The sequence below is a fragment of the Phoenix dactylifera genome, unplaced genomic scaffold (genome assembly GCF_009389715.1).
Source record: "Phoenix dactylifera cultivar Barhee BC4 unplaced genomic scaffold, palm_55x_up_171113_PBpolish2nd_filt_p 000167F, whole genome shotgun sequence".
NCBI classification, from domain to species: domain Eukaryota; kingdom Viridiplantae; phylum Streptophyta; class Magnoliopsida; order Arecales; family Arecaceae; genus Phoenix; species Phoenix dactylifera.
In genome coordinates, this window is record NW_024067708.1 from 282227 (window position 1) to 297650 (window position 15424).

The window sequence follows — 15424 nt, forward strand, 5'->3', positions numbered from 1 at the left end:
CGGGCCAACGATGGCTGCAGCTGGAGGTCCGGCAGCACGACGGCTAGGGAATGGCTGCCAATGGTGACTAGCACAAGAGAGAGGCATGGGAATTTTTTTGGTGATCTTTCGGCCACGAGAAGGAAGACCAAGCAAGGGAAGGAATTAAGGAGGAGACCAGGGGCAATACCTTGCTCTGGAGAAGAGAGGAGAGACTCATGGTGGTCATGGTAGCTAGCGGAAAGGAAGAAATAGAGAGAGGAGACGGTGATTTAGCGATCTCCTCTCACTGATCTTCCCAGAATAGCGATGCAGGGGGGTTACGTTATGGTCCATGATTCTCACCAGCAGCCTGATTAGTAATATTACAAATACTAAAGGTGGCACTTCAGCCTCCAGTGCAGTCCACATGGTTTGACAAGAGAAGCTTCTCTCATGTCCATTTCACGCATCTGACACCTCAGATTGTTATCCACTTTCTAAATCTGCTACGGTTATCAGAAGACATGAACCCATCACCTAAAAACAGCACTGATTGCTATGTGCCAAAAAGCTAAATTCCACTCAAAAACAAAAGAAAGAAAAGAAAAGAAAATACCCACTTGTATTCAACCTTTCCACCTAAAAGAATGTACTTTGTTACAGTCATGCAGATGCTTAGCATTTCTTCCTCTCGATCTGTATCCATAAACAATCCTGGATAACTTATTCTAAGGTATATTCATATCCAAATTAAGAGATAATGATCAAAGGCTAATTGAAGAAAGATGCATTCATGCACACATTCCCTCCTATATTATTTCTTCATGTCGACCACGTTGAGCTCAGAGAAGCATATCAGACTTGGCGGGCAACCTTCTGTAGAAATTGAATGGCACCGATGGCATCTTGGACCTGAACTTAGGGTGGCGAAGCAGATAGAGCCCAACGAGCACCGCCACCACCTGAAACGGCGTCACATAGAGGATTATGGCCACGATCAGCGACAGCAAGATGAAGATGGCGGTCGCCCTTGGGTCCCTCCAGCTGAGTAGGGCCTGCGCTCGCTCCCCCTGCGTCGCAAGGTCCCCCGCCACCGTCTGCACCCGCCCGGCAACGCTCCTCAGCCTGTCGTACCGCATCCTCACAATGTTCGGAGGCTTCCCTGTCGGAAATGTATCAAACTCTTCATCAAGCTCGTCTGGGTGAGCAAGCTCGGCATGGGACAGCTTTGTGTCCATGTGCGGCGGGCGTCGCGGCCTAAGCGGGTAGTTCCACAGACCAATCATGAACAGGTAGAGGAAAATTGTTGGCAGGATCAACTCCGGAGAGCAGAGCAGTATTAAAAACAGGACATGGACTAGTATTGTTGTGATGGGGTTCCTCCAATTCCGAATTCCGTTGAACCATCGACCGAGGGCGGCAAGGCCAGAGAGGAGAGCAGTGATGCGGAAGAAATTGGCTTTGCTCCTTCGCAGGCTCCACATGTGTGAGTCCACATCGAGCATGTACTCCACCACCTCCCTTCGGAGGGGGGGCTCGGCGCGGCCCAGCCGGGCGGCGACAATCTGCATTGCCTGGTGCCGGAGGTTGTCCAATATAATAACCGGGATGGGCTGCACGTAGTGCATCTTCGGGAGCAGCGGCTTCCCGTAGAGGGTCACCATGTTGACCCACGCCGTGCAGGTGAACCTCACTGCCAAATGGAGCTCGCCGGTCTTCTTGAGACCCGACGTCTGGAGGACTAGAAGAGGATAGAGATGAGTATAAACTCGATCAGTTTCCAATGTCGACAGCCGGATTCGGACCTTGCCGATCCTCTGGTCTTTGGCGTCGTCCTTGCTGCCGGAAATATGGCAATTGTCGAAGACGGCGATGGTGATGACGGTGCAGGGGTCGAAGACGTCCCAAGAGTACTGCTCATTCCATCGAGGGGCGAGGCTATTGAGAATTGTCCGAGTTCTAACCCATTTGGGGCCATACTTGGCGACGCAGTAGGCATCGGTGAGCTTTCCATCCTTGGCCTTCATCGGCATTAGATTCTGGGCGCTGAGAATTCCGACCTCTAGTATCCCAATCCTCGGCTTCCGGAGGTGCCTCGCCGCCGGCTGGAGGTCGCTGCTGTAATGAGTGGATTCATCAAGCACATGGTAGCCCGTCTCGAGGCAGAGCCGGAGGTGGACCTTGCTTGCGAATTTGGGCTCCTTCTTCTTCTCGCCATCGCCGGTCTCCTCCGACGAGGAGGTCGGTTTGGCTAGACTGAACCAGCGGGCCTCGACAAGCTTGCTGTGGTCGGTGCGCTGGCTGGCGGCCGACAGCGGCAGCACCAGCCTGCCTAGTGGCTCCTTGTCCTCGGCGGTGATCACCAGTGGCTCGTCGAACGGCTCCGACGCCACGAACATGAACTCCTCGTTCCACACCGGGTTGAGCGATGGAGCCGGGCGGGTGCGGCGGAGGTGACCTCCAAGCTGGACCTTGAGCCACACACTCGGCGCCCGGGACTTGTCGACCGGAACCAGGTCCTGTGCCTCAATTACATGCACCCGGAGGTAGACCAGCTTCGGCGAGAAGTAGACCTTGGAGCGGGTCTGATGCATGCCCTCGACGCCGACACCGTGGGCGTCGGAGTGCCAGGCCTCAGGGAAGGCCTCATCGGCCTGCGTCCCCATCCAAACAGCAAGCATTATCTCTCCCTTCACCTTGTCTCCCTTCTTGTCCTCCAGCTTGTACCATTGGGGAGCGAGGGGGCTATCCGGCGGCAACCGGAGAGGGACGTCGGTGAGGTCGAAGAGGATTCTTCCGACGAAGTCGTCCTTCCCGAGATCCTTGTCTTTGACGGTGACTTCCAAGAGGTTGGCCTGGATGGAATCTTTGGAGAAGGCGAACACCTGGCGCCACACGGGGTTCTGGTTCTTCTCCAGGTGTTTGGTGGTGCCTTTGTAGTTGCCGAGCTTCACCTCCACGTAGGGGTCCAGGGAGCCGGTGACGTCCATGGCAGGGAGGTCGCGGGCCTTGAAAACGTTCACGTAGAGGAAGTACATCTGTTCGGCGAGGTCGTAGGTCGAGGAGATCTTGTCGCCACCGCGGTACCCGAGGCGGCCCGCGAGGGGCGGGCGGGTCTCCACCAGGCCGAACTCCGGCGCGCCGGAGCGCGGCGGCAGAGGCCCAACGCCGGGGACCGCGCGGACTTGCATCACCGCCGGCGGCGGCGGCTCCGCCCGCGCGTGCCGCTCCTCCATCACGACGCCGCCCATCGGCGCTGCCGGCTTCTCCCCCGCGCCGCCACCCATCGCCTGCTTCATCTGGGCGAACTCGTACCCCAATCCCCCTCCCCCTCCTCCTCCAGCGCCGATGGAGTAGAACACCCTCGGCTCCTCCGCCGCCGGCTTCTTCTTCTCCTTCTTTTCGTTGGTAGTCTTGTCGCCGTCGACGGCCGGGTTAGGTACCGGGGTGGAAGAAGGGGGGACGGGGTCGGCAGCGGCGGCGACAGAGGCTGGTGATGGGGAGGGGTCGGAGGAATCGGGGAGGAGGTAGACGCGGAGGCCAACGTCGCCGCGGATGTGGGAGAAGAGGCCGCGCTTCTGGAGAGGGAAGCGCAGGACGGGGGTGTCAGCGGGGGAGAGGGCGACGGAGGCGCCGGAGATGCGGACCCGGCCGAGGAAGTGGGGGTTGTGGCCGTGGCCGCCGGCGTCGCCGTCGTGGTAGACGGAGACGTCGATGCTCTGGTTGGGGAGGTCGGACGGATCAGAGACGTTAAACAGAAATTTGTCGTTCCAGGAAGGGCTGAGATCTTTGATCTTGGTCTGGGTGCGGTGGCGCTGGCCGTCGAAGTTCACCTCGACGAAGGGGTTGGCGGAGCCGTGCCCGTTTTTGGGCATCAGGTCGAAGGCGTCCACTACCTCCACCGCCAACTTCATCTCCTCCTCCTCCTCCTCCTCTTTGTAAGTGTTTTCTATTTTGGGATGGGAGCTAACAGGTTGGAGTTCGCTCAGCTTCGTGTATCATATCACCAGCATCATCAGCGTGTGGAGACTTGGGTGGAAAAGATAAATGTGAGTGTCCTTAGGGCTGATGGTTTTCAGTCTCAGAGGAGGACAAGGAGTGGAGTTAGCCGGTGGACGGGAGGTTGCGGTGGGAATGGGGACAAGGAGGGAGAGACTGGAGGGACAGGTGCGGTTGCATGGAGACTGGAGCTGGATTTACGCATGGTGTTATGTTGAGGGCTTTAAATCACATAAAGTTCAATAGTTTACCATGAGAGTTAAAATAGGAGAAGATTTAAGAAAAAGCCACCCACAAAAGGTGTGGACCCCAGTTTTGAATCATGGGAAAGGGACAATGTTGAGGAAGCTTACTAATTTGTTTAGGGTTGCCCTCCAATGTCGTTTAGGGCATTGTTCTTTTATTATTTAGCGCATGGAAGCTTATTAGTTCTTTGTAAAATCACTTTGAACTTTTGGATAGATGCACCCACCCTCTTTGTGATTCTCTCTTCAAAGCACCCCTGCGGAGAGGGAGATACAAATGAGTTCACCAAAGAAAGGGGCGTGTGTATTTATTTGATCTAATATTTTGCTTTCCGGAACTTCATTTGTTTCCGCTTACAATGTAGTGACAAGGAAGTGCACTCAAGGTTGGCAAAGCGACGAATCGGAGAGTCAAGACCCTTATTTCAGAGCATTGCACTTTATTTCCAATTAACGACAGTACCATAGTTGATCTTTTTGGTGGATCATGGCTGAACTCACCTTGTGTCCATCTTTCAACTTATTTTTTTCATTCTCAATAAAGGGCAGTAATTAGTGAACTGGAGAGAGAGTGTACGCCAGCCTCTTTTAGGTTGCGTTTCCATGAAGGGTTGTCAGCTTATTGATAGGGGACAATGGGCATCCGGAAGGTATAGAAGACTTCTTCCTTTTGGAAAATGGAATATCGCTCTGCTTCTGATGTGGATTTTCCTCAAGATTCAAAGGGTTTGAGCTTTTACAAATGCTCTGTCCTCCATTGCTACAAAGAAATTAAGGTGGGGAGCCTCAGTGATACTATTGCCTGTTAGTCCTTTTCTTTTTTTCATTTTTTTCTTGGAAAACAATGAAGTATCGCCTGATAGTCCTTTTTCTCCCTTTTTGAATGTCCATTATCTAAGTAGCTGATCTATAAACCGCAAACATGAACCACTAATCCCTCGTCGGTGTTAGAGAGTCCTAAATAAAGAACGCTGGAAAGATTTGGGAATCTCTTCTCTTGGCCATTGGAAAGTCTTGCTTTTTACTCAATCCAGCAAGGGAGGGGCATTAAGGTGGGTGGCCTTACTCTTTTTTTTTTCCTAATCAGAGCCCTTGACCTATTTTTTTTTTTTTTTTTGCTAAGATGGATAGATCATACCAGACGAGTACGAATGCACCAAATAAAATCAGAAAACAAGCTGAATTATATTCATTTGTTGTGAGTTTCCAACTAGATTTATTTAAGATTTGATATTTTTTATTCAAATTCAGTCCATGGTCAACCCTACTCAAAAGAATAATTAGTTTAAGGATGGAAAAGTGACAAGTGTGGAAATTTAATTTTAGTTTTTTCCTAGTAGGATGTTGCCTACTAGACTTTAAGAGTATTTTAGTCATTCAATGGATTAGGTCCAAAATAAAAAATGGTAGAAAAAATTATAGTAACACGTCCTTTCAAGTGTCGGCAGAAATCGTTAGACCCCAAATTTTTAAAATAACTCAATTTGTCACCAAATTTAATTTTCATTGCAATATAGTTAGAGTCATCTATCTCCATTAAAAATTGTTATCACATAATAACAAAATAAGTCTAAATTTCATAAATACCCTTCCAACTTTATGATCCATGAAGGTGGGTAGATCGCCTATGTGTTGCTTTGAGAGCTGTGCAGAAGGGTTGGATCATCCGTGGGTTGCATCAAGTTCTGTGCGGGCAGGTTGGATCATCCAAGGGTTGCATTGAGGGCTGGGCATGCAGGAAGGTTGGATCACCCAGGGGTTGCTTTGTGATCCATGCAGGAAGGTTGGATCACTCACCGGTTGTTTTGAGATCTATGCAGGCGGATGAATCAAGGAGGATGGAGCGCTTTGAGCCGATGGGCGATCTAGTGGACTTGGGTGAGCGATCTGGGGGGCTATCTGGTAGGGATCGAGGGCGGGGTTGGCGGAGGAGGGCCTGGGAGCGAGGGAGAAAGGGAAGTAGCGGTGGGAGGAGGCCTTCTTTCTGCCCATATTCCTCTGCCTCCGACGACAACAGCCGGACAGTAAAGCAAAGGCCCTCCGACGTACGTCCAATGCCTCCTTCAGACGGTGAAGCTCGATCCTTCTCATGCCAAGACTTAGTCACGGCTGATGGATGGGGACCCCTCACCTTCTTATCCACTGATGAAGGACAGTGAGAAACACCAGTAATCTCTGAGTCCGTCGAAGCAGCTCCGTGTCCAGGCTCCTTGGCCGGCCGGCCGTCAATGATGATGAGAGCTCTTTCTTCGACGAGGATGCCCCCGCCGAAGAGAACTTCGAGCATGGATGGCTCACCCTCGAGTGGGCGAGCCTTGTTCTCATCCTTGCTGCCTGCACCTGCAGCCTCTCCGTCGTTGCCCTCCGACAAAAGACCTTCTCAATTGCTCGCCCAGGCTCACCGGACCCCCCGCCTCCCCAAAAGCGCTCCATCCTCCATGATTCATCCACCTGCATAGCTCTCAAAGCAACCAACGGTGATTTAACAGTCCTGTAAAAATCGCAAAGCAACCAATGGATGATCCACCTGATGCACAGTTCTCAAAGCAATCGATGGGTGATCCAACCTGCATGCATAGATCTGTCCGTTGCTCGCTTTGAGGTTCATGTCGATGTGCCAATGGAAGAATGATGGGATGCTTCAAGATCCGTACTGTAGGTTTTTTTTTTTTTTTATACACCGGCCCCTTACACCATACGTATATGAGTACAACCATTCAAATCAGAGAAAAGAAGCTGGCTAAACTAGTAGAAAACAACTGCCTGGTTCACCCAAAAAAAATTTCTCTAGTAATGCGCCACGTATACTACAAAAGAAAGGATATATTCTGACGCTTTGGTTAGTCTTTACCGACGTTTTTAAGTGTCGATAGATTTCCTGCCAACGCCCCCCAAAACGTGGGTAAGACATCGGGTAGATGGGGGTGGGCGTCGTTTTCAATTGAGGACTATGACGATGCTTTTAAGCGTTTTGATTCTTTTAAATTGCCAACGCTCATTAGAAGCGTCGGCAAAATTTGGCGCGGGAGACAAATTTGCCGACGCTTTTCCCTAGTGTCGGCATTCAAGAGTCGGCTTTGCTTCTTTTTTTTTGTAGTGGTAGGAGGCCACCCACTCAGCGACTGTGTTAGCCTCCCAGTAAATATGAGTGGCTCTGAAGGAGTCACACTTTCCTGCCATCTCTGTCTTCTTTGCGAAAAACATATAACCATGGTCCGAAGGATATTTTTGTCTATTTGATGACTAATTAAATTTTTTAAAAATTTAGAATCCAAATATTTTTGGTCCCAAAACTTAAGGCCCTGTTTGGGAGAGCTGCTGGCAGTAGAGCTGTTGGAAGTAGAGCTGTCTGAAGTAGAGCTGTTATAAAAAGCTGTTTACTGTTTGGTAACTACATTCGTAAAGTGCTGTGGTACTTTATTTTGTGTTTGGTAAACAAACTGAGAAAGTACTTTTGTATGACAAAATTACCATAAAGGACATTACATAGTATTATACAACAGAACATAATAAAACATAACATAAATTAATACATAAATATACGATATAGTATAATATTATTGTAATATAAAATAATATTATGTTAATATAGCATAATAGTAATATAATTATTAGAGTAAATTAATATTTGGAAATATAACATAATATTAAATTATTTAACATAACATATTAATGTATTATGATATAATGTAATATATATTATATTTATAGTATAATACAATAATAAAAGTATAAAATATTATAATTATTAGTATAAATTAATTTCTCATAATATAACATAATATTAAATTATTTAAAATAACATATTATTGTATTATAATGTAATGTAATATAATATAATATTTATAGTATAATACAATAATAAAGGTATAAAATATTATAATTATTATTATAAATTAATTTTCCATAATATAACATAATATTAAATTATTTCAAATAACATATTAATGTATTATAATGTAATGTAATATAATATAATTTTTATAGTATAATACAATAATAAAGGTATAAAATATTATAATTATTAGTATAAATTAATTTTTCATAATATAACATAATATTAAATTATTTAACATAACATATTAATGTATTATGATATAATATAATATGATATTATATTTATAGTATAATACAAAAATAAAGGTATAAAATATTATAATTATTAGTATAAATTAATTTTCCATAATATAACATAATATTAAATTATTTAACATAACATATTAATGTATTATGATATAAAATAATATGATATTATATTTATAGTATAATACAAAAATAAAGGTATAAAATATTATAATTATTAGTATAAAATAATTTTTCATAATTTTTCATAAAATAATTTTTCACGGTCCAGGGGCTCTTCTTCGTGGTCCATACTCGAGGAGGACCTCAGCGTGGGCCGCAAGGTTGATGAAAAAAAAAACAATAGATTGATTTTGGAAGGTATGGATAAGGATTAAATTTTTTTTCTTCTAAAATGTGGTTCAAGAAATGCATACAAAAATTGAAAGGAAAAATACCTTTTCTTACGGAAGGGAGTCTGACGGCTAGGGTTCTTGACTCCAGCAGATTTTTAAGTTTATAAAGGAACAAACTATAAAATTATGTTATTTTAATATGGACATTTTTATCAAAAATACAGCTTTCCGAAAAAGCTGAAACAGCTTCCTTCCAAAAGCTTCAAATTAGAGCTTCCTCCCAAAAGCTGTTTTCAGCTTCCCCCAAAAGCTGTTTTCAGCTTCCCGCAAAAGCTGAAACAGCTTTTTGAAAAATTTACCAAACACAGTTTTTCATCTAAAAGTACTTTTGGAGGGCCAGAAAGTGCTTTCTGGTCCTTCAAAAGCTCCCCCAAACAGGGCCTAAAACAGCATCCTTATAATTTTTTTAAAAAATATATCTGAAGTGAATACGCGAAGGGTGGTCCTTGTACGTCACCGGAATGAGAGAAAAAGCGAGGGAGAAGGTTTGTTGGGCGATCCTTATTAATTGACGCGGAGGGAGATATGGGGGCGCAGTTTGAATCACTGCTCTTCTGGTGATTTCAATCCTTTGCTGCGGTAATGGTTTCTTTCACGGTGGACACAGATTTGGGAAATGTTGGAATACAGTCTTTTGTTTTGACATCATTCCGAGTGAGGCTGTTCTTTTGCTTTGTCAAAATGGACAGAAGCAGGTGTACGTAAGCTTCCAAAATCTGGCTAGAGATAAACTCCAGCACTGTTATCAACTGGCTCAAAGAAAGGTCCTCGTATTCTTATCCATGACTTCTGTTTTTTTTCTACCGGTGATGCCAATATCACTTGGTTGCCTTCACAAGCTAGAGCAAGTGGGTTTTGGCTGGAGGAATTTTGGATAGCTCGTCGATAAATTATAGGACACATTAAGGTCATTTGTTAAACCAATTGGAGAGGGAGAAAATTGAAAAATTATGCCAAAAAAAAAATTCTATTGATGCCCTTCTCATGGCCACGGTCTATTTCCAGAGGCAGCGGCCGGGCAAGGGCAGCATAAGTGAGGGAGGGTGGAGGATGGTTGTATTTGGAGTCGCATCATAGGAGTTGGTCAATGGTGGTCGAAGGAGAAGCAGAGGGCGACGAAAATGAGAGGTGTGGAAGGACATGGCGAGTGGAGATACGTGAACGCATTATGATCAGGAGTGATATCTCAATACCTGCTTCCAACTATTGTCCATCCATATTCAAATTTGCGGCAAGTATAAATAGAAATAATTGATAAAATATTCCTAATTCTCGTGATTTCACTTATGAAGTCTTGTATAAAACATCAAAATTGATCCAAGTTCTACTTATTGTGATGATATTATCATCTACGACAAGTACATGGATCCTGATGGGGAAAATGTTGGCATCTCAACCTCGGATTAAACCAACCTCCTTCATCTTGGTATAAACTTAGGTGAACAACTTCGGTGAAAGCCGAGGAGCCAAGCTACACATGCTAATAAGGACCGCCAGTTATGACAACTAGCAGTTATGGCACCACTGTTATCAGCACACGATCAGCATAATCATCGTTGTATGCTGCTCATGCGGAATATTTTACAAGTCGTAAACGTACAACAAGGTATTAACACACGATGCATCAAATCAGGTAACCATATGGTTGACTACCCTATATAAAAGGATAGTCCAAGGGTCCTTAGGTAAGCTCATTCAAAGAACTCTACTCTATCAAGAATTCTCTCTTCCACACTATTGCCTCTCTATTCTAATTTAGACATCCGAGGGTCCCCCGCCAACAATTTTCTAGCAAGCGAACTTCTTACAGGTCACCTTTGGAGGAGATCAGCTCTTTCACACCTCGACACCTCGACGCCTCAGAATTAGCCGGGCAGCGCTCCGATCTCGATCCAAGATTCTGCTGTAACAGATTGGTGCTAAAAGCAGAGCCCCAGCTATACAAATACCAAGCGAAGGGAGAAATCGACAAGATGAAGTCGCAAAGAAGTCACGGTGCATCTCATGCCTTGCAACGCCATGCTCTAGCCTCATGGGGATCATTGTAGAGCCTAGAACACGCTCTGCCAGTATAATCCGCTACATCTTTGAACAATGAGCATGTCGACCAGTTTGTACAATAGGTGTAGACTTTACCGTGGTAGTTCAAGGCTTGTAGCAAATAGCAGTAAGGCCAGAACTAGTCCGACCGAAATTTGATCAATCCAGCCACCATTCTCAGCAACCAACGCGCCATGTACCTGATCAGCCACCACTCTCGATGCCAAAGCTCGAAGCAGTCTCACCAAAGTTGGCACACCTGACGAAGAAGCCCTAGTTTGGATGGGAAACAGCATGCTACAAACCTCCATTTTGATAAGGATTTTGCTCGTAGTCTCTCACCTCCTCTTCATGCAAAGCCCCAGCCTCAGCAAAATGTCGACCTCGATAGAAAATTAAGGAAATGAGCTGACAGATTCAGGCTCCAAGGGGACGGGCTTTGAGGGCAAGTAACGATCACAACTTCTCCACGAAACTTCCTTTTTTCTAGCAAATCGTGGAGGACCAATCCCACCTTGGTTCAAGATGCCCAAGGTAGAGTCATATGACGGCACCTTAAATTCTCTGAATCATCTGAAGAGCTTCAAAGCTCTCATGATGCTGTATGGAGCTACCGACGTTGTGCTTTGCAAGACTTTTCTTGCAACTTTTTGCAAAGCGACTCGATTTTGGTTCTCAGGGCTTCCACCCGGATCTATCCACTCCTTTGAGCAGCTCGAACATCTCTTCATAATGTACTTCATCTCCAGTCGAAGACAGTGTCGTGGTTCCGATGTATTGCTCGACATCAAGTAGAAAAAAAGAGAGTTTCTCATAGATTATGTCAATCGCTTCAATGAGGCGATATTGGAGGTCCCCGAGGTGGATCAATCGGTCACAATATCAGCAATGAAGGGGGGCATATGGCCATCACATTTTCTCTTCTCCTTAAAGAAATGCTTCCCGTCGACTTTGCTGAAATGTTGGCTCGAGCAAAAAAATATGCCAATGCAGAGAAAACCATGGCATCCCATCGCGAGTCCGCTAGCGAAAGACCTCCTCAAGGTGGCAAAAGAGAATGCGAAGAGCGAGGTGCATTGAGGAGTACTTGACCTCGATGCAAGAAGAGCTAACGGCGGCCCAAAAGCCCTCTTCGGAAGTTTAAAAGTGACACTCCACTCACTATGCCAAGAACTCAAATCTTCATGGAGATCGAATGCCGAAGATATCCTGCACCCTCCGCATCGAATGGAGGACCCAGTAAGCAAAAGAAATAAGAAGAAGTACTGTCATTTCCACTAAGACCACGTGTTATGGTCGAAGGCTCAATCGAATAGGATGGTTGAAGGCTCGGTTGGGTTGAAGGTTTGGTTGGGTGGTAGGCTAGTCAGCATCTCTAGAACTCCTCAATGTGCCTCCAACACCTTTTAGACCATCGATGGTAGTCCCTCAAGTTCATCTTGCTGCTGCAGCTGGTTGCTTCCTTTCTTCATGTCTTTGTTGTCTCGACTGGCCATCAGCACCGCAAAGCAGCTAACTCCTTTGCAAAATTTCTCCATCATTTGGGCTTCACAATGCTCTATCCCCTTGCTTGTCTCGGCCACCACATGATCTGAAATTTTGCTGCTTGCATCAGAATTTTCAGATTCAAGATCTTCATTGTCGCTGCGAACATCAAGTAAGAATGCTTGGCCAGCTTTGCATTGATGCTCATGGCTCCACTTGTCGCCGCACTTGAAACATAGCCCTTTTTTGATGAAATTCTGGAGTTTTTCCCGTGATAACTTCTTCACCTCTACGGGTTGTCCCTTCTTGCTGCTGTCCGCCCACTCTTTGCCTTTCCAAGTAGCCATCGGTGGCAAGGCTTTGGGGCCCTTGCTGCCGAAACTATCCTTGGTCAGGTGCCGCTCCGCAGAATAACTCTGGTCGAGGATCTCGGCCATCCTGAAATCTGGCCAGTTGCTTGAGCTTCAACTCTTTGGCCAACTACGGCTTCAGTCCGTCAATGAAGGTGCCTAACAACGCCTCCTCAGACCCGGCAAGCACTGTCGTCGCTCCTTGGCGTGCGCCCTTGGAGATTAATGGATATTTGGACCGATTTTAGGCAACGTTGGTGGAATCTCTCAACCACAAATATAAACAATAAAGCAAACTAGATTGATTCAACTCCAAATTAAAGAACAAAGTATAAAGAACAAAGCAGAAAATAAATCTAATAAGAAACCGGAAGGATTCCTTACTAGCCCAATTTAATAAAAATTAATTATTTAAATTACATTTATATTTGTATCCATACTTTCGATATCTGATTTATATGGTATCTATTTAAAATAAATATTGATATAAATTTTTGCATATCTATAATTATATTTTTATTTATTAAATAAAATAAATATGAATATGATATATTAATATTGAATAGATATCCGATTTGATTTCAGCCCTGGCTCTATCCTACAGTATAATTAAATGTTATTTTTTTCTATTTATTTTAGAGAAATACAGTTTGTACATTCAAATGAAAGATCACTTGATCTTCGAGACTTCGTAAAAGTACATCCGGCTCCAACTGGGTCAGGTCCTGCCTATCTAAATTCGGGTGAAATATTCATCTCGAACTTTATTAATCATTATACTTTGTACTGCGGTGAGCGAAGGATCCTTCCACCAACTACCGTTGAACTGTCCGAGAACGTGTTCTGGGAGTTTGCGAATCTCTCCTTGGGCACCGGCCTTTTGTAATCCCCGGCTGGTTATTACCTGACGAATTAATGATGGACGTAGGTGGTGGTGGGATGGTGCCCACAACCTATAGATGTCGTGCACCTATTATGAGATTGCCTTGCCACGTACGATATTAAAAAGTTTTTTTACTTTTTAAAAAACGGCTACTCATCGATCGAACGCCAGTACAGCCCTCCAAATCACAAAAAATAAAAAAATATTAAAATTTTTTCAAAAAGCTTATAATTATACATACCCATTTTATTTATTTACCTTTTTGATGCTGCTTATAACCCTCCACCGCATGCTCTTTTGATTATGCAGAGAAGGCTCCAATTTAAAGATGCCAATGCTTAACTATTTTAACTAATATAAATTAAATTATTTTAATAAAATAATTAGATTTAGATCTAAATATTTAATATATTTTAATTAAATAATAGATTTTTGATCTATCTAGTATTTGATCCAATTTTTATTTGATCCGATCTGACTCAATTATCACTTCTATTCGATTTATTTACAAATAAATTTATTGAAAATTGTGATAAGAACGAAAAATGAATTTCTAGGAGTGTAGCTAAAAAAATCACTACACCATGCATGCACTAAAACTATATATATATATATATATATATATATATATATATATATATATATATATATATATATATATATATATATATATATATATATGTTATTAGTACCTGTTACGGGGGAATTTAGCCACCATGCCCCACGTGACCGGCACGCGCGCCCAGAAAGACTACGGCTGCCCCTTAATCCAGCAATCCGACCTCGGGTCGGATATCTTCGGCTCCGCAGTCCGACCCCGAGTCGGCTGCCCCTTGATCCAGCAATCCGACCTCGGGTCGGATATCTTCGGCTCCGCAGTCCGACCCCGAGTCAGCTGCCCCTTGATCCAGCAATCCGACCTCGGGTCGGATATCTTCGGCTCCGCAGTCCGACCCCGAGTCGGTTGCCCCTTGATCCAGCAATCCGACCCCGAGTCGGTTGCCCCTTGATCCAGCAATCCGACCTCGGGTCGGATATCTTCGGCTCCGCAGTCCGACCCCGAGTCGGCTGCCCCTTGATCTAGCAATCCGACCTCGGGTCGGATATCTTCGGCTCCGCAGTCCGACCCCGAGTCGGTTGCCCCTTGATCCGGCAATCCGACCCCGAGTCGGTTGCCCCTTGATCCAGCAATCCGACCTCGGGTCGGCAATCTCTTGACAACAACAGACTGTTCTCCTGAGGCACGCCGCGGCCCCCTGCTCCACTACTCCCTGCAACGGCCGAATCCGGCGCTGCCCCACGATCCCCTGTAACAACCGTACGAAGCGGAGCTCCACTACGCCCTGCCATGGCCGTACCCGGCGCTGCCCCACGACGCCCTGTAACGGCCATGTCAGTGGCAACCCCATCGTGCCACACGATGACCAATCCCCAGAAAAACCCCCCAGCCTGATATATATGGGGCTGGGGGGGAAGGGGGAGGGTGAGCAAGATTCTCCATAGCATCATCTTACCTGCTACCTCTCCTTCTCCTTCGATTTCCTCTAACTTGATCGTCGGAGGGCCCCCACTACCCCAGTGGTGGTGCGAGGCTTGCTTGCAGGTTTCCTGGCGGAAGGTGGAGCGCAACCAAAGCGATTCAAAGGGAACCCCGTTCACACCGCTGTGCCAATCGTTCTCGGTTTGGACCCCCAGCAACAGTTGCCGCTAGAGGAAGGGCCCGGATCTCAGAGCGATCGTAATGGCACGGCGAGGTGGTCGTGGAGCTTCCAATGCTTCCGGTCGCGGGGCCTCTTGCGCCACTGGCCGGAAGGCCGCTGCATCTCCATCACGCTCTCAGCAACACTCCACCGCCCCACCGCCCATTCAGATGGTCGAAGCCGCCCAGTTCGACCAGCTAACCCAGCAGGTTCGCACCCTCGCGGAGGCGGTGCAGAATCTGCAGGGTGCGATGTCCCGGGCGCCGCAGCGGGCTCACGAGCC

At 46.0% G+C, this 15424-nt stretch overlaps 1 protein-coding gene across 1 annotated transcript; it reads right to left on the reverse strand.

Annotated features, from left to right (window-relative positions):
* Positions 1-559: 559 nt before the first annotated feature.
* Positions 560-4557, reverse strand: LOC103713915 (FT-interacting protein 3-like). Its single transcript, XM_008800967.2, has one exon. It carries the CDS (start codon positions 3873-3875, stop codon positions 804-806), a length of 3072 nt encoding a protein of 1023 aa, XP_008799189.2. The 5' UTR covers positions 3876-4557; the 3' UTR covers positions 560-803.
* Between the last annotated feature and the right edge of the window lie 10867 nt (positions 4558-15424).

Excerpts from the sequence above, each read along its gene's own strand:
- LOC103713915 (XM_008800967.2), bottom strand. The coding sequence starts at position 3,875 with ATGAAGTTGGCGGTGGAGGTAGTGGACGCCTTCGACCTGATGCCCAAA.